Source organism: Myiozetetes cayanensis, unplaced genomic scaffold, assembly GCF_022539395.1.
Source record: "Myiozetetes cayanensis isolate MyiCay16 unplaced genomic scaffold, myiCay2020 scf7, whole genome shotgun sequence".
NCBI lineage: Eukaryota > Metazoa > Chordata > Aves > Passeriformes > Tyrannidae > Myiozetetes > Myiozetetes cayanensis.
The window spans coordinates 12,750,173-12,770,285 of record NW_026087964.1 but is presented as its reverse complement, the minus strand read 5'-3'; the positions used below and the strand labels follow the sequence as shown (position 1 = coordinate 12,770,285).

Below are 20,113 nucleotides of genomic sequence, written 5' to 3'. Positions count from 1 at the left end.
GGGAGATCAGTTTAACCCTGTGCTCATGTATTAGAAAAGAAATGACCACTGACCTCAGTAGTACCAGTATTCAGTCAGAGTAAAAGAATTGGGCTATATTAACTGTTTTGGGAAAGCTGTTTGTAATATATTAAACAAAGGTGAAAACTTATGTATTAAATATTTGCAACAGAACTATCTTTTTTATGTCTTGGAATTTAGCGGGAGGGGGTGACTCTTTTAATAGTAGCTAGTCTGAAGATTTCAGAAGTCACATAATCTGCATATTCAATAAGCAGGAGGCACCAAAAGTGAGAGGCTTATAGTCTTTTACTCATGTGTGATTTGTTTTTTGTAATAAAAAGGTTATTAGTTGGTGCATCTGAGCAGCAAAGTTAAAAAACTTTGTAGAGTTACAGACTTTTAGAAAGACTGTAGTGACATGGCCGCCTTCTCTCATAGTTTACTGAAAACTAGTGCAGCAATAATAATTCAAGCAGAAGTGTATGTATTTTCTGGTTAGACATTTAATTTTTATTTTAAACTGTCTTTCCTGTATTCTGCCCCAAGTTTACAAACATTCTGTAATCCACCTGTGTGTTCCATATGATTCTCACAAACCTCTCATTTGTGTACTATACGTTTATATTATAGTTTGTGATGTCCTTGCTTTGTCATCTTATTTATAGGTGATCCCTAGATCAGTGAGAAGAAAAAAAGAGATGTTAAATGCTCACTGAAATGCTCTGGCATTATCTGCTGAAATTCTGTTATTGAAACCAAATGGAGTTTTTGGAGTAAGGGCACTAATCAACTTGAGTCATCTGTGAATTTATGTTCTGTGGTTGCATTGTCTGGTGCACTAGATCTGACTGAAACTTTTCCAGTGTTTTAAGTATTGTCTGAAAACTCTTGTCTGGACTCAAAATACTTTATTATGTCTATGTAAGTGACAAATTATGTTCTGCTAAAGCACCATCTTGCACCAAAGCCTCAAGTTTTTTCCTCTAGCCCCCCAAAATACACAAACAGCTTTAGAGATCTCAGTGATTTATTCCATTTACACCATACCTGATGATCTGTGCTCCTCTGCTCTGCCTGTGCTCTTGTAGGGTCTCAAGTCTCTGTCCACCTGTGCTTCCAGGTCCAGGGTGTCCTCTGCTGTTCAGCTGAACAACCATACAGAAGTAAAAGAGTATGAGCCTTCCATATTTGGTGACATGTTACTGTCCATGTGGTAGAGCGATAACACAGGTCACTTATTGTAAATACTTTTAAAGCATTTTGCATTTTCTTTAATGTGCTTTCTATTTTCACTTAGTTTTGTTCCTTTTTTTCCTGAGGAAACAAGGCTAGGATATTGCTCCAGTTCTTGCTATTCTGTTGATTGTCCTAATAAGCTTGTCAATTTAATCAAAATTTTACATATCATTAAATTCCTACACTTTTTCTCAAACTGATGACTGTGTGGAGAAGATATAACCATATTAACTGAGTTAAATTTAAGTGTCTTATCAGATATCATATAATCGACAATGCCATGTGCCTGTGCCCTAGTCACAGAAGTTACAGCAGCATCTTAGACATTTGTGTCAGAGACTGAAGAAATTGTACCTTGGCGTTCCTGTGTGCACGGATCTGTTTCTCTTTTTCTTACTAATGTTCTATCTGGGCTAAACTTCTTCTGCCTGCCTAGAATCTCCCAGCAGCTGTGATCATCTTTGTTTTCCCTTCTACGCTGCATTTCTCAGTCCTCATTTCCTCTCACTCCTGGAGTGAAGATCCTTTCTGCCTCTGGATATTTACAATCTCACCTTTTCTCCAAGCAATTCAAGGGTTTGGTTTCCCTGTCCCAAGATCTTCTTTCTTCTCCCCACTGCCTGTAGACATTCTTCTTCTGCCCTGATCTTTTTCTTTTGTGTAATTCTTAAAAGTGCTTTATCTCTTCTTACCCTCATCAAGGCTTTCCCATTTTCCTTTTATCATGCCTTTAGCTGACACCACATCAATCCTCCTTCCCAATTCTGATAGTCCTCAGGAAGCTCTTTTTTTCACTCACCACTAGCAAAGTGGAAGCTTCTTGCTCAAGAAGGATGGCAAGTACTGCCAGGTGAGACTGGAAAGCTGCCTTAGCTGCATGGGGCAGGGGGAAGGAGCAGGCTCACGGGTCCCTCTGGCTGCAGGCCAGTCTGAGCTGAGGTGGAGCCCTAGGCCTGCTCCCAGGGGTCTTGAGGACTGGCTAGTGACACATCAAAGGGGTGTTGAGCAGCTCTCGGCTTTTCTAACCTGTTCTTTCTCACTTTTCCTTTTCTCCACCTCTCTGATTTCACCCTACTTGGCCTTCTCCTTCCTCTTTCCCTCCTAGGCTTGTTTAAACGTGTTCACTAACCGGTTTATTCTCACGTAACAATTTACTGAAGCCTTCTTTTTTAAAATCCCATTATCTTAATAGCTTGCCTTTTTTTCTTGGTGCCCTTTTTTCTGCCTTTTCTATCCTTTTATTTATTTTACATGTACAGACTTGGTCTCTTTGAAACAATGTGAACATTAAAAAAAAAAACAAAACAAAACAAAAACGACCTGCAACATTGTCAGTTTTCTTCAGGCACCTTTCCACTGCATTTAGTGTAACTGAGGGGAACTGAGTCTCTTTGGATAAAGCAGGCAAACTGGATCCTGGACACAGCTCCAGGGCTCAGCTGTTCTCGTGTGCCTCTTGGTTCCATTCTTTTTTTCAGTGTGGCAGCAAAAACTAAGCAAAGGTTTTCTTCATCACTTAGTGGTCCATCCAGACTTCAGAGAGCATTGCCAAAATAACAGAGCTTATGAAATGTGCCAGCACTGCCTTCTCTGATGACCTCTGCAGTGCTCTGGCAGGCCAAGAAGGCAGCATGATTTAATCGTCAGGCGATCTCTGCTCTAGCAGATCCCCGGCAATGCCTGTGCTGCTGCCCGTATGGCTGGCTCAGCGTCTCCGCTGGGGAATTTGTAGCACCCAGCCGCTGGCATCTTCTCCTGGCGGAAGCTCAACCACTTGAAGAGAAGGGGAGGGAAAAAAAAATCCCAATCAGGATGTTTGCACATGTTGTTCTCTGCCTGCTCGCCTGGGTGTTTTGCTGAAGGACTGGGACATCTGCAGAGAAGGGAGAGCGGCGGCGGCTGGAGCGTGCCCTGCTTAGGGCTGAAGTTCCTCCAGCGCCGGGGGCGGCGAGCAGCGGGGACGGGATCGCGCTACCCGGAGCGTACACACAGACCTGATTAAAATTCAAGCCTAATGGCCTCTGGCATAAACAACATCCATCAGCCCGGGACTTGCAATGGATCTAAAGCCTCTCGCAGCAGCTCGGCAGAGGAATGCAATCGGGAAATGCACGTGAAAATGTGCAAGAAGATTGCCCAGCTCACTAAGGTAAGTCTCGCTGTTGGAGCCTTCTCAGGGAGGTGAGGCTGCCCTGGCCGGGGCGGCGGGGATGGCTCAAAACTGTCTCCTCTGATAGCCCTTGTCTGACAGAAGGGAAGGGAAACGGGTCCTCTCTCTTAGGGCGGGTACTGAGAACATCAGTGTGCTCAAACTTCCTTTCAAGCGTTTCCCAGCGGGGGTGCAGCCCAGCCTTGGGGGCTGCCTTTGTGGCAGACGATGGACGCCTCGCAGCTAACTGCTCTAATTACCGTGCGACCATAACGAGAAGAGCTCCAGCTCCGGGAAGACACGGGATTTGTCCCTAAACTGTTCGGAGGGATTGACGGTATACTCTTTTTTCCCGAATTAGGAAGACGGCAAGTAATTTGCATTTTATAGGGTCACGAGTAATATTGTTGCAAAAGTGCAGCCGAAGCGAGGTACTACAGTTCAATAATATTTTGACTCGTAGTTAATTGTTCCTGATGTGCCTAAGTAGCGACACTTCAAATAACGTTCGTAAAAGGTAGGAGCTGGAGAGGAGGCAGGACTACATTACGTAGTATATTGTGCTTAAACTTTTGGTCAAATACTGAGCTACACTATATTTTATACACATATATATATACATATGTATAACACACCATGTTAAGAAATAAGAGAAAATATGTAGGAGATGACAGTTACCTTTTAATATATTCTTATGTATCTTTGTCAGCAAGAAAAACCTAATTACTACCCTTGTTTACTAACACAGCTTTTACATGTCCTGTAACCTCGCTGCAATTGAAAGAGGTGTTTTAATAATGAAAAAAACACTGAAAAAAATACAGGTCGAACAATAGGAAGTCATTCAGATGTTCAAGTTAGAATGGCTTACTAGTTACAGTGCCATCATTCTTATCTCATGGTAACTGTATGTGATAAAGTACATCATGTCTATCAATATATACACAAGGGCTGCTTGTCAATACACATTTACTTGCTATAATATACTCACTGCACTATATCAATACTTGCTTTACAGGTGCTTTGTTTCTGTCTTTTTTAAATAGGCTTTGTACACAATATGATCCTTACTTTTTGCCTGTGTTGAAAAATTTTGTTGCAGTGGGGTTTTTTAAAGGTTTTTTTTTCTAAATTTCTGCTATTAAAATGTGAGAGGGTTCATTTCTTTACTTTTAATAGAATTTCTCCTCTGGACACTTTTCAGCCATCTGAAACAAAGATGATTTATACCTGGAGCTCAAAAAAAATATGTCTGAAAAACAAATCATTCTGTTTTGGAATGTGGTCTTTAAGAACCAATTTTCTCTGAAATAACACTGCACTTATAGAGAACTCACAGTAGAATTGGAATTTAAATCATATGCTTTCCCTTCTGAGTTCTGGGTAGACTAAATTTGAACCAACAGTAAACAGTAAAAAGCAAAATGTGACACCAGATTAGCTGAAAAATGGCTATATGGAAAATTTATTGTAATAATTTTTGGCCTAGGAACTTTGAGAGTTCCCTTTCAGATCACTGTTTTCTTGGCTATATTGCAGTTGAGATGATGATAATAAAATCCCTCATAAGTTTAAATGGCCCATAGTGCTTTCCTTTCTTGTTTCTAACCAAGTATGCAATACTGCTGTTTGTTGTTGCTCAGCTGAAGCTTCCTGTCTCTGTGACTTTAAATTTTCATTGATGAGGAGGTGATGATCTCATTACTCATCCACTCAGCCTTGTGCCAGGTGAGATGAATACCAAATGTGTAAATTAGGTGTAGGATACAGATCTTGACTTCCATTCTGTTTCTTTGTTACACAGTTAGTAGTGTTCTCCTCCTACTCCCAAAGGCAAAACAGGGGTGTGCAAAGGTATCAACAGGAACCAAACTGGGTGAGATTTCCCTTATTCCATGTAGCGGTGATTATGTTGTAAGGTGATTATGTTGTTATGGTTGGTGCAGGGAGTCTCCGCAGGTAATCTGGGCCCAGAGATCTTGACAGCTGCTCCCATTCTACTGCCCTGGTATTTCTGCTTTTGGAAAAGTAGAATATAGGAAGTTTTCATACCTTCGGTCATGCGTTTTTCTGTTCTGCATATTTGTGGCTTTAGCAGCAAAAGTAATGTTTTGTTTACTTTGAGCAGCAAACTGCTGGTTTTTTGGTAGCCCATTTATTTTGAAGTCAATATATTCATATGATTGTAGCAGTGTGTATGACTTTGTACTAGTAATTAAGTTTAAACTTCTCCATCAAACACTGGACTCTTGGAGTATTGTTTTCTGCTTGCCAGTTCTTTGTAGAGCATAATGTGTAGTTTAAGTGCAGGATGATTTTTATAAGACACTTTGAGTTTCACTATCTGGTGCCTCAAGCTACAGATTTCTAACAACCACTGGCTACTGCAGTATTTTCATGCGCTTATGGATTCTTAGGACAGTCCTTTTTATTTGAAATAGGATGAGAAATGCAAATGGACTTCTGATGAGTGTTGAGGAAAGTGCATCAACTTTCACTGATGAGGCGGTTTGGGTAGTGCTGGCAAGAACTAGATATGCTGCAGATATCCCTGTTATTCGGGCTTCTTTTCAAACCTCTGCCAATGGGGCTCAAACCAAATCTGCTGTTCTGGACTGCAGTTCTGGAATCAAGCCTAATACGAATAACTGGGAAGATGACATTACCTGGTGATCAGAGAGCTACCTAAGCCACAAAACATTTCTGTTTCCTTCTTAGAGGCAAATTCCTGGACACCAATGAGGGAATATTTTTTTTACCTTCAAATCCTTTTTTTTTTTTCCCTAGGGGTTCATCTTACTCTATATTGTGAATTTGGGAGGCTTGTTGTAAGAAGCATGTTTTAAAATTGCAATATTTCTGGTCAAGTAGATTGTTAGTAAAAAAAAAAAAAAAATTTTGTGTGTATATGTTGGATACCATGAGTCAACAAAAGAGGAGAGTGCTGATGCAAGGAAAAGTTAATTGCTGGTAAAATGCACTCATGAACCCTTTTTATTCCTTCAGGGGAAAAAAATGTCAAAGGGAAGCAAGTGTGTTCCTCTTCTAGAAGCAGCAGCATAGGCAGATGTTCCTGAATGACTCTGTGTGGAGCAGTTCAAAATGTTACACACTCTGACTGCTTATCACAACCAGTCATTAGGAGGTTTAGCCCCTCAGCTCAGTCAGCAAGGTAGAAAATATGAACTTTATATAATAAGCTTTGGTGGAAAATCAGCCAGATAAGCAAAACCCAGATTCCTTAGTTATTTAAGGAGGGATGGCTGACTTCTGCACAAAAAATGTGTGCTCATATTTAGTTTTATGAGCTTCACTCAGTGGGTGGAAATTTACCAAAGAATGAGCAAATTACCTGATATGTGTTAGGGCATAAGCTTTTTACACCACTCCTAGTGTCTGTAGCATGGCTATATATTAGATCTTTTAACCTTTCCTGGTTTATTTGCCATAAACCTATTAGCCATTTTTTGTTTACAGGAATGAAAGATGATCAAATTCTAATAGTTTATTCTGGAAGCACCTAACAGCTGAGCAACTGTAACAGAGCACTTTTGTGATCTACTCAAATTCCTGTGGAAACACGTTGCCTTTTTCACATAGTTTAAGATAAGTTTGTTGACCTTATTTACTGTGATGTGTTAATAGTACTCAGTAACCAATGCTTGCAGTGGTTCAGCTGTTATGGATTAGTTATTATGCTGCCATAGCTCTCCTGTGTGCTTGAGGCTTTTTGATCTCAGTTCTCTAGAGAGAATTTCTACAGAAATTAGGCAAAATAGAATAGCATAAAAACTAGGATCATGCTTTTGGAGCAGCAATATTTTTCCTTTGGGCAAGGAGTATAAAAAATATTTCTATGTAGGTGAAAAAAGAGCTTCTTTTTATAAAACTGCTGAAATTATGTGCTAACCAGACTAATAAAATCAGCTACCAATAACTCCATGTGCTTTATGATGTATTTGTTTTCATGATTTTTGAGTACAATTTTCTATCAGGATTGAAAAGCTTTGCCTATAAGCTGATAAGAATGTGCAGACTGAGATTTCTTAACTTGTCCTCACTACATTTTCCTTACAGAACTAAAAGGGAAATTCTGGATCATTAAATGTGTGAGCAATGTTATATAATTGTGTTGATGAACTAGCCAAAAGTGATATTAAAGCCACTACTTCTATTAGGAAGGAACCTAGAATCTTATATTTGGATAGATAGAAATTATCATTTAAATTAATTCAAGGTAAAAGAATGATATTTCTGTGTTGGAATTACCTCCTTCCTGTACAGATTTGTCACTGATAATACCAATTTGCAGAAAATCTGACAACCTTAGTAATCGACAACTCAAACCTACTTTATAATGGAAAGTACATAATAAATTCAAGTCTCTTTATCAGGAAACCCTAGATAATGTTTATATACAAAATGTTACACGTTATTAATATTCATATTTTAGGCAATAGGTAATGAAATATCTAATGATCTTTAATTTTTATATATTTTTTATGATCTTTCTTTTGTTCTTGGGTAATATTTAAAAGTATCTTTTTCAGTGACACTGTAACCATACCTCTCTCTTAATGCTTCCTTTACCCGGTATGTAGATGCCAATGTTTTGCAAATATGTAAAATTATACCCCATTTAGAAATCAATGCCAACTCAGTTGAAGATGTTCTCACGTAAACATTCTAAAGCTGTGTATTTTAGGGTTTTGAATACTTCAGCATTTTATTTTGTATATAGAATACTTTTTTCCCACAAAATATCATGTTCTTTTGCCCTCAGTCACATTTTCATTAAATAGAAGAGTGTTTATGTTTTATTAAAATATCTGTAACACTGAGGTAGAACTCTTTCTGTTGCCACCTTTATAGTCACATCTTAAACACATTAGCTGGCTCACTGTAGCAATTCACTTGTTCTTCCTGCCTGTACACAACCAGTCTGACTTTATGTTGTGCCAAAGACCACTTAACCTACACTTTTAGTAGGAACAGATAAGGCATATGAGGGGTTTTTTTGCTTGTGCTTAAAGCCATCAGGAAGTGTGAGAATGTAGTTAGTACAGTACCAAGACTGAGTTAATCTAGCCTACCTCCCAGTGGGGCACAGGAGCTGAGGCTTTGCTGGGCTGGTTCAAACTTGGCATTTTACTTAATGTGTATTCATTTGTCTTCCAAAGGGTTTGGAGGCAGCAGAACACACATAACCCTTCTACTGAGGAAATACTACTTTTATTTTATAATGAAACTACAAACTGACTGACTTTTCAAATAGAGATTTTTTTTTTTCTTAAGTTAATAGCCTTGGTGAAATTCATCTGAAGTAAGATTGCACCTTTTTAATGTGGTAGTCATTCAAAACTTTGTATGACTTGGTCCTTAGGCACTTAAACACAGTTTGAAGTTAAATCAGGTTTGTACCAAAGAAGTCTCCTGTTTTAATTATCTTTGGAAGCTACAGCATCTGGTTGTGACTATGCACCAACTGGCTGTAACTATATAACTCTCTTAGAGGATTATAGAAGAGCTACCTTTAGATCTACATATTAGATTGCAGTTGAATATATTTTCCTTTTTTCATTCAGAGGAGACTACTACTAGAATTTGATAACAAGGCTGTTAAGAACTGTAGCTGGTAATTGTAAATGTTTTTCCAATATTGAAATATTTTTACTAAGATGCTGATATACCTTAGTATTTCATAAAAATAACTAATTGTCTCAAGACTATGGGACGTTACAATGCAACTACAGTGTGTTGCCACTGCAGTCTTCACAGACTTTTTGTATTTTTTCTGGTCATAAATACCGGTTAAATACAATCTCAGGAGATGTCCAGCATATACTTAATAAGAATGTCATCCTGAAAAGGGAATGGGAGTAATGGCTGTATTCAGTGTAGTTCTGTTTTACAGTTACGTGTGATTGGGTAAAAATTTCACGGGTACATGAGTAATAGTGTAGAATTATGATGTGTACTGTTATGTAGCCTTGTAACTACTGTATGTCCTGTGTGTTGGCTCTGGCTCTGACAATGCTGCTTTGAAAGTGAGGGGAGAAGCTGAAAGAAAAATATCTTTTAAAAAACACTGTATGCTGAGGTCCATCTGGGCCAGTAGCTTGGTTGTGATTGTGCCCAGTGAGTTACAGGAATATGATGTGCCTCTAGTGCAGTTGTGTGAAGTATTCTCACTTCCTCCATTGATCTGTGAGATTTTCCAGGGGTGGGCGGAGTATCTTAGTATTTAATATCCCTGAGTGGATTTTTATTCAATACGTTTCTCCAATCACTCCTTGAATCCATGTGAACTTTTAGTTGAATTTGCTTATAGCAGCAAGAACTTAAATTTTGGTGCCTGCAGTCGTTCAAACTGGCATTATTAATTCATGGGTACCTGAGGGTTCTGACGGTTTCTTAATTAGCAAAGTATCTAGAATATATAAAGAAGTATTATTAAATTTTTAAGTCTTTTATGAGATTTTTACCTGCAGACTACAGGAGAGTAAAAATTTGATTGAGTCTTTATAATACTTGATAATGTCTGTGTTGATTAGGAAGAAACAGAGCTCATCTATGCTTATCACAGATCTACACTGAAGGCAAAACATAGAGATCAAGCTTCTAGGATATAGACCTATCAAGCTGTTCTATGAGTTTTAGATATGTAACAAAAAAACTGGTAACAGCTAAGTAAGTTATCAGTGAATTACATGGAAATAAGGCTTTTTCCCCCTTCTATTCACACAGAATTGTTGACTTCACTTCTCTATTAGAAATTCACTTGGGCTACAATACCAACAATGCACAGACAGGACATGGATAAAAATGTGTCAAACAGATTTTCTATTTTTTGCACATCATCCATCTGAAAGAGCTTCATGAGATAGAGTTGAACTCATCTAAGACTGTAATACCCTAAGATTTATGGGGATATTTGAGATCTTAAGCAGTTATGCAAGAATTTTACCCAGACAGATTGCAAATCTGTCTTTCTCTCTAAGGAGAGAAAATACTCTGAAATCAAACAATTTGGTCTTTCGGCTTGCCTACATATGAGCGTTAATTTACATTGATTGTCAATGTTTAAGCGTAATGTTTTAAAGTATTTTCATCTAGTTTTGTGGTTTTAAGAAACAGAAATTTTACGTAATTTAATTTTTACTGAAAAATAATGTGATCCTCTGGCAATATTTCAATACAGCTTAACCTGATAAATACATTCAAGATGAATTTGAATCACCTCAGGGAGAACAAAGAAATGAAACATATTTCATGTAAATGTCAGGCTGACTGATTTTATTTATTCTAATTTTTAATTGCACACAAAATAAAAAAAAAAGTAATAGTGCTTTTGCTATTTAAGGTTTGCAAAATTATTTCTAAGTTATGTAGAAAGGGGTTTTGACAAATAAGATACAATATGAATCAGGAACTGTAAAAAAATTTTGCAACATCCTGTTGTGGGGAGGAAAATACTGCGAAGATATGGGATAGATCTTCAAAGAGAGTCATAAACATCTAAACAAAATGGAGAGAAATAAGGAATATAGATGGAAGATAAACTGCATTCAGTTAATAAACACCCAATATCTGTTTTGGTTTGTATAGTGTTTGTAAAACAGCGTGAAATGGGTGTACAGATATGGAGTCAATATGAAGTTTGGATGTTTGGAGTGCCAATTTTTTTAAAGCTTCTTTCATACTACCCATTTATATGTTTATATTATCAACAGTTGCTGAAACTATTTGGATGCATAAAATTGTTGTTGTGCTTTCAGGAAGCAAAGGATTTAGTTTATATGTTAGAGCAGTATCATTCAGCTGAAATCAGCATAGATATAAAATGGGGTGAGTGCGGTAGGTAATCATAACCCAGGCTATTACCTCAATTAAAAGACATTCTTCTTCAGTGATAGAAAGAACTAGAGAGACTTGTTAGAGTATTAATTAATAAGTTGTGGGAGGTGATTTTATTTTCTAGCCTGTAGAGTTAGTGACAGAGGAGGCTAAGGGATAGAGGAACCATTCATTTAAATAATTGAAGTTACTGGTAATAATTTCTCTGTCCTGTGCTTTTAAAGAGATCCTTTTAAGGCTGGCATGTTTATAGATACTCTGCACTGGTCTTCTTGGGAAGTAGGTGAGTTCAAAGAAACAAATTCACATGCCAGTGAAGACAAGATGCTGCTGCCACTAGTGAAAAAGAGATGACACAGTCCCCAGTCATCTAGCAAACTAAATATACATGAAAGCTTCTCTCCTTCACTGCTTTGTTTAGGGTGCTGACAGGAGAACCCTGTTTGGCATTCCTATCCAGAGTCTTTTCTCCTTCTTTTGTCTCTTCTTTTTTACTTCCAGCCCTTTCTCCATCAGGAAGGATTTTTGTCCACTAGCTTGGGCCTGAGAAAAGAACACTTATGATCTGCTTTTCTTTGATTCACCTTAGCATCCTCACTCCTCACCTTCCACACCAAATTGTCTTCCTTCTTATTCAGCTAGTAAAGCAACCTGCTAGAATAATTTTTTTCATCATGATAGTCAGGTTCCTTTAAGAGTTGTATTTAACACTGCTGTAGGAAGAGAGAACTGTCTTTTTTTGAGTGCTTTAGCTTTGTTTTCACTGATGACTTGCAAATGAATGTTTTTGGGGTTTCTTTTTGTTGAGGAGAAAGGAAATTGTAGGAGAATTAGAAACCTTTTGGGTTAAGGCAGGAGTGAACCAGCTGATGGGAATTTGAGGAGTCTCAAGGACTAAGTGTTTTGAGAACACGACAAGGACTGGACATCTGCAGGAACAAGAAAAACAGCACCTGCAGATGGGAGTTTGAGCTGGACCTGCCAGGAGGCATGTAAATAGAGTATTGTGGTTAGATTTAGAAGGAGAAGAATTTAGAAAATAAGATATGTTGGCTAGCCAATAATAACTGTGTGAACAGTGTGTGTTTTGTGTGTGTGACCAATAATAGGTTAAGTAGTCAAATATGTGGTAGTTATTGAATTGTATAAAAGTAAGTGTAATTTCCAATAAAGATGAAGCTTCCAAAACATCATATTGGTGTGTGTGAAGTTTCCATTGGGTCTCACACGTGGTTACAGGAAATGCCATTTATATTTACAGCATTTGGAGGATAGAATAGGACAAATAAGATGTATTCATATTCGCTGCACTATAAATACTCAAGTGTATGTGTGTAACAGTGTTTATACCAGTTTGCCATATAACTTTCTGGTGCTATAAATTCAGTACAATGTTTCCCAATCCATTTGGTTTTGGAGAACTCTGAGGAGGCAGTAGCTATTGGTATTATGCTGGCAACTCCAAGAGTCGTGAAGTGCTCTTTCGATTTGAAAGAAATTCATGTATTGTCATGTGGTCAATTTTAGAGTTGCTTTTTAAAAGCTGTTTATCAACACAACTGTTAAGGGATTTATACCACATAACCCAGCTGTGTGTGCACACACAAGGTACAGATGCTGAAATAATTTTTCTGTATTTTTTCTTTCAGCACATAAAGACCCAGATTCATCCCATATAACTCCAGTCTCTAAAATGAGGTTTCAGAAATAGGAATATAGTAGCTATATTCAGTAGTCTGAGCAGCTTAAATTTCATGAAGTACAGAGCATCAGCCATGTAAAAATTAAATCTCTTAAGAAGGTTAAGAAACTGAGGAGTCAGTTTCAGAACTCAAGCATGAAGATTAAATTTAAGGTCATGCAAGTCAAAGTTCTTCATTGTGGTTCTAACCACTGTTGAACAGAAGTGTAGGAATAATATATAGAGCAGAAAGGCCAGTTTTTTCCATTCTTTTGGATAACTCACTTAAGGTGATGGTGGTGGTCAAATGCTTAGTGAATTTTGGGAAATCTCCATGATTAAGTCAGACTATAGAGGAACCAGATTCCACTGTGAGCCTGAACACAAAATAATATGAGACAGGCCGTGGTGATTGCCTAGATAAATTAACTAGTAAGAGTGGAAGACTGAGTCATGAAGGTGGATGTTAATTTCTGTTTTGCAGATGGAATGAATTGCAGAAATATGATCATCAGCACCTGACCTAGTTAATTGAAGAATTGGCCAACCTAATTACTGGTCATTCAGTGTGTAGAATGTGGGCAAAATTAATCTTCTCCTTGTAGTTTTTATGTCTGTCTCCTGAACAGTTAAGAAGCATTGTTAATAGTTAAGAAATCACTGTTCATGGAGGGATTTTAGATAGTGAGAAGGAAACTGCTCAATACCCTACAACTATTTCAATTTCAAGGAAAAATGGTTAAAAATAACAGAGAATAATTAACAGTTTGTAATCTAAGGCCCAAAAATATACATATCTAAATGTAGACAATGACTTCTCATCTGATATTTTTCAGCAATATAATGCTGTTATTCTCTTTTGTCATGTATTTATCCAGAAATATATCCAGACCACGTTTTTAATTTGTGACTTTTTAAGGCTTCTCTACTTAATTCATTACTGCCAGGGAGAAAGTTGACTATACACAGGATATATATTTGTGCTTGCTTTCATTTATGGTTGACTGAAATTCAGTATGTTATTCATATACAGATAGCACAAAAAGTGTTTAGACATAGATATGCAAATTCAGTAGTTCTGAAGACATCTTTGGGGCTTATACAATTATATTACAGGCTTGTGACACTTAGTGTGGTCAAGATACTTATTGGACTCTCAACTGTGGCTTGCCCTGAGGAAGGCTTGAAGATTACAGGGCCAAAATTCTGGCATAATTAAAGAATTAGTTGTGACCTTTTTTCTCTATTTATTTATTTATTTGTTTACTTAAGGCTATGATTTGCTCAGACATTGTCTAAGAATCTTTTGATTGACCTCTGTGGTCTCAGGCCAGACTGAATATATCTGTCATAACTTGTGTACAAATTCCAAGCCTGGTTTTATAGAGCAGTAATTTATCCCTCAAAAAAATGTAACCAAACAAATAGGTGGAAAACCTTCATACATGTAAATACAGAATGTGTAGTTCTCGTTGAGTTAGATAACTATGTCCAGCAGAAACTGGATTAGTCCCTGTATGTCCTAATGAAGGTCTGAAAAGACAAATGTGTCTTTTCAAGGCAGTTACTATGTTGTGCAATTACATGTAACTGTCTTGTAAGCTTAACATGCACATTTACTCTTCATTTCAGACCACTCTGGGCTTCTAATTGCATTTTCTTTTCAAAACAATAGTAGCATGCTTGTACACCAGCTTCTATGAGAGGTCTTTGGTGTGTGTTGTGGGTAACAAATGAAGCCTGCTATGGGTGATAACTTGTCTTACAACCAAGACAATTATCATTCTGCATTTTATAGAAGAAAATAAAACATCAAAGGATTTAAAACAGTTGTTTGGAAAAATTACTTATTGTCATCAGAGGGGCACTGAATCTACTAAAAGCTGTTTTCTGAGATTTATGACTGTTATTGAAATGTGGGGGAAAAAAATACATTGCCCGAACACTTCTCAGAATCAAGGCAAAAGATTCTTGCAGTTGACTAATACTTACCATGAAAAGCTGACTAAACTAACTGCGAGGCATGCGGCCTCCAGGAATGCATCTTCTGTGGTGTTTTAGTTGGGGTGCGGAATTTAATCCACCTTTCATACTTTACTTTCATTTACTTCACAAAGTAATTTTGGTCCACATGAACGGGGTGTCAGGACCTAAGATTTCACTGCACAGATCTGCCAGTATTGGTCTGCAGCATTTCCTAATGCTAAAGGCAGTGTGGCAGGTAGCCCTCCTGCACTGAAGGCCAGGTGAACTGGACTACAGATAAGGAGTCATTTAGCTTAAGAAGGGACCTTGCATTAGAAATCCAGCTACAGGCATGAAGTAACAAGTTGCCAAGAATAAAAAGGAAATTTCAGACAAAGAGTGAAAAAGTTATTGCCTGTCACAGTATTGTATTGTATATAAGGTTTTGCAGTGTAAAATTGTGCCTTCTGTTCCTTGTGAAAAACAACACAAGAACACAAAGAACCACCACACCACCCAAAAAAGTATTGGTCTATTGCAATAATTCCCTTTTAGCATTTAAAACCTTGATAAATATAGTAACTGGATGCATGGCTACTGTTCACTAGGTACTTTAATTTTCTATTTTTCTGCAGGTGATTTATGCCCTAAACACTAAGAATGATGAACACGAGGCCAGTATAGAGGCTCTGAGAGAGGCTCATGAAGAAGAAATTCAGCACATTCTTGCTGAAACAAGGGAAACGATTCTCCAGTGTAAAAGCAAAGTTGAAGAAGAACAGTTACTGAGAAAACATATTCAGGCCCTTGAAATTGCAGTAGAACAACACAAGAGATTGAAGGAAGAAGCCTTGGCAGAGTTAACATTGTGCAAAAAGCAGGCAGAAGAGAAGGAGTTGAGAACAGAAGTGAAACAAGCACAGACAGTCCTCTCTAAAGACATGGTAGATACCAATGCAGGCTTTGAAAACAAGCTTCCACATTTAAATCAGGAGTTTGATGAACTGTTAAATGAATGCAAAGCATCTAGAAGAGAAAATCTAGATAAAAAACTACATTTAGATGAAAAATGCAGTGTGGAAGGACATGCTCTAATAAATGAGATGGAAAACTTGAAGAGCAAGAACCAGAGAGTAACTGAAGAATATCCTCAGAAAACATACAAACTGCAAGTCCCTTATGAGAGAGAAAAAGAGATTTTGAGAAAAACTATGCATCAGTCTGTGATAGAAACAGTGATGAATTGTCAGCAAAGAGAAAGAGAGCAAAGGAAGAGTTCAGAGACTGAGGAAGGTTTTTTGCTGCAGCAGGTAAAGAAGCTGGAGGCAGACCTAGAGGAGAAAAGCCAGAAGATAAATGAGAGGAAGAAGCATTCCCAGAAGCTGAAGGAGAGAATACAGGTAGAGTATAAGATTATGCCTATCTCTGCCTATAAAAGTACAAATCATCAATTCTTTAAAATTTGGGACAGGAGGGCTCTTTTACATATCATGTTGAGTCAAATGCTTTTTAAGCAGTAAAACGATTTTAGAGACTTAGAATGGAAATAGAGAGATATAGTGCTGAGAATTTTAAAGACAGAGTTAAGATGATTAGTAACTCATTAGGAGAACACTTTGAACACTAGACTTTGTATTCCCTGAGGGAGGGGTGAGGACCATATACACAGACCAATACAGAGTCTAGTGTTGGCTGAACAGAATTTTACCTTTCCTGCCCAGAAACGTGAAAAGAATAGCAAGCAGGCACTAACTCCTAGCCATGAGTGTTTACAGAGTACATTCTCCTTTTCCCTTCTGGTTGCCTATAGCTCAGTGCATGGATATGAACAGGATTAGGTAAGAGACCCGAGCTGGCAGGCTGGGAATCAAGTGCCTTGTATGGCTCTTACAGCAGTGGCTTTTACCAAGTGCTATTTAATGAAGTGTCCTTCACACCCATGAAGTTTTATATGCTGAGCCATGAGACTTTCACCACTAGTTCTCACCTCATCTTTGCCTGTCTGCCCTCACTGCTGTGTATCTCACACATTTGCAGCACAGCTCTGCAGCCCCTTTCTGGTTAATTGCATCATGTGTCAGATGCAGTTTGAGAGGCTGGCTTGTCGTGGGCAGTCTGCCAGCCAGCTGCATTTGGTACATAAGGTCAGAGTGCACTGATGAGCTGAGCTGAAGTTGAAGCATCCAGCCATGCTTTGTGCTCAGTGGTTCGACTCCCTTCTAATGCTGTTGGTCCTTCACATCATATAAACTCACCTGCCAGACCTGCCCCCACCCCTATGACAGCAGTCCTGCATATTAGATAAGAAAACACCATGAAGGTCTAGACTTGGGAGTATTACAGAATAACAAGAATTGTTCCCCAATGGGAAAGATTTATTTCTTTCAGAGCAAGAGATCCCTGGAATTCTGTAGAGAGCAGGGTCAGCCCAGTCAGCTATGTTCTTCCAAGACAGCTCTTAATTGCTTTCACCATCTGCCCTCGCATCTTGCTTGTTGGTATCATTATGCTGATGGTGCAGTCCTGGGTCTCTTCTTTGAGAATGATCTTTGAGGGAGTTCAGCCTTCAGCAGAGTCACTGCCTTTTTGTTTTGCAAGATCAGAGGACAAATTGAATAAACCTTCCCCAACATTATTCAGATTTCATTCTCTCAGTTTGTAGATCTGTAGAAGAACAACCTCTGTCTTATACAGAAAAGTGGAGAGGATATAATGAATGACAGAGATGCAGATAAACCATTTTTTTAAATAGAGTCAGAGAAATCAGTAATATCTATTTCAAAACCAAAAAGTATTCTGGTTCATAAAAGTTAGAAGTGCTGGAGGGGAAGAGGGAAAGCAAGATCCTGATTTTTTTGTGGGTACTTGAAATAACATCCAGGAAAAATTATGCACATGGTTTACTCCTGATTTATTGCATAAGAAAGGTAGTCTTTTAGAAATAAATAATGTAAAATATGATAGGAAATGGAAATAAGGTGATGTCATTAGCAATTTATTTTCTAAATTCAGTATCAGTTGGATAAAACTGAAATATTATATGAAGGACATATGCTCAACTCATACATTTCAGATCTCCTAAGTCTGTGGAATGAGGCTGATTTACATACCACTGGAGCATATTGCCTTGAACCTGTGAAGAGGTAGCCTCAGACTAGGATAAATCTGGAAAAAAGGGATGAGACATGATGTTATTTTCTGTTTCTTTACAGTTTAAATAAAAAAGTAGAAGTCTCTCCTTCTAAATTGAGTATTTCTTATGCCACCATTAAACTACATTTTTTTTTAACTCATATGGACAGTGGCAGACTGGGAAATAGAAACATGTTTTTAATCTGTAATACCTCTGAGCATTGGTAAATACTAGCAAGAAAAGCTGTTATAAGGCTTGAAAGGTGAAAGGACTGTTGTTTAAGCAAGATGAATTTTCTGTTTTCTCCTTAGTGTATGCCCAGAGGTTTGAGACTTTTAGATGAAAAGAATCACGTTACTGCACAGTTATTGTTATTACTGCAGAAGAGAGAATGCAAAGGATGACAAGTCATTAAGTCTGAGCTGTTCAGTTTAGTTTTGGAAGATTTTGGCATATGCCAGAGGTAAAAAGAACAAGCTTACCTTGAAGTTCTGAGCTACAGAGAGTGTCAAATATGAGTTAGTTTAAACCATAAGTTAGTTTTAACCCCTTAGTTTTCACCTGTAATTTTAACTGAGTATTACAGTGTTATGCTACACATCTGAAGACTGAAACTAGAATCTCCAGAAAAAGAACATTAAATATGGTTCAAATTTTTGCCTTTAGTTATGGAGCCAATTTTTTCGGAGTTTAGACATCATGGCGTATGTTACAAACTGTTGTACTCCAGCAACTGAAAAAGTCCCCAAACTAATATACAAAAACTTTTAGCATAAATTGTCATGAAATTACTGCAAGTATAACCTTTTTCAAGTTTAGGATAATCTCAGACGTCTTTTAGACGGCAACTCTTGATGAATGTTCACTTTACAATGATGTTTACTACATGGGAGGTAATGGCTCCACATTACAAGTATTCTGGCAGCAGAGACAGTTGAAGGGTATGGAAGAGCCAAAAATGCATTTAAACCAGCTCTCTAGGTGAAAGATTTATGTCATGGAACTACACCAACAGAGAAAATGACCATTTATTTTTTATGACAAGAAAAGGACATATGTAATGAACGTGGAAGTAATGTCATGCATATTTTAGGATTTGGAAGTGTAGCTTAAGTGAACACAGCAAGAAATTCTGGGATCAAAGAAAACAGTGAAAAAAGTGGAAGAAGATCTAAGTGTAGTCAAAGGCAGAAATACATATCAAGAAAAGGAAATCCTGCATAAAGCAGGTGAGATGCTCATTAATGTCATTCTGAAGTATTTCCCCTGTTAGTAGTCACTTATATTGGAAATTCTGCAAGTTATTTATGCTATTTGAAATGTAAATTTTGATACCACAGAAGATATGGAAACTATGTTGAATTCCCAAAGCAAAGCTGTTAATACAGTAGATGAACTGAAACATCAAATAACACAGCTGCAACAAATGACTTGTCCCAAACAGAATCAGAAAAAGAGCATCTCTGAAGATGTGCAGGAGTTTTAACAGGTGTTTTACTCTCAAATATTCAGAGGCATGGCATACCAAAAGTACTGAAATCAGTGTGATTTTTCTTTTAAAATTAATGGCTTTGGGATTATTATACAGTAGTCAATCCTGTAAGATTCCCAGATCTCTGAGCTCATTCATTGGAACAGTGACTCATATTCATAACCTGAGTACATGAGTTGCTGCAAAGGCAGCAAAGAAACTATGGACATCCTTGAGGGCTGAGTGTTCAACTGCTGCTGTAACCAAAACCTTAAAGAGAACAATGTCCAAGGCAGACTTTCTCTGTTGAGGTCAAGTTGGAATACTGATGTATTTATTTTTAAATATAGAAAATAGTTATTCTGAAAAGCAATGCAGAAACAGTACCAGGAATAAACTCAATGCAATGAGGAATGTGTGTATCCTGAGAGTTCCCTCTGTACAATGTCTCCCCTTAAGAAATTGTTCAGCCCTGAATCTTTTCTATATTTTTTAGTCCTCTAAAACTATTGTTATGCTTCCATTCTGGAAACTTAGACCTGGCCTCAGAGACATAGGAAAAAACAAATTGTCTACTGTACTTTTCCACAGGACTAAGGTTGTCCTTGAGGAAGCCTG

At 37.7% G+C, this 20,113-nt stretch overlaps 1 protein-coding gene across 3 annotated transcripts in view; it reads left to right on the top strand.

Moving 5' to 3' along the window:
- Positions 1 to 2,975: 2,975 nt before the first annotated feature.
- The window catches only part of FAM184B (family with sequence similarity 184 member B), a 41,288-nt gene continuing 24,150 nt past the window's right edge, over positions 2,976 to 20,113 (top strand). For all 3 annotated transcript variants that reach the window (XM_050338775.1, XM_050338774.1, XM_050338773.1), the window contains exons 1-2: positions 2,976 to 3,388; positions 15,527 to 16,291. In XM_050338775.1, coding sequence (XP_050194732.1) covers positions 3,254 to 3,388; positions 15,527 to 16,291 — 900 coding nt within the window. In that variant the 5' untranslated portion in view covers positions 2,976 to 3,253. The remainder of the gene's footprint in view (positions 3,389 to 15,526; positions 16,292 to 20,113) is intronic.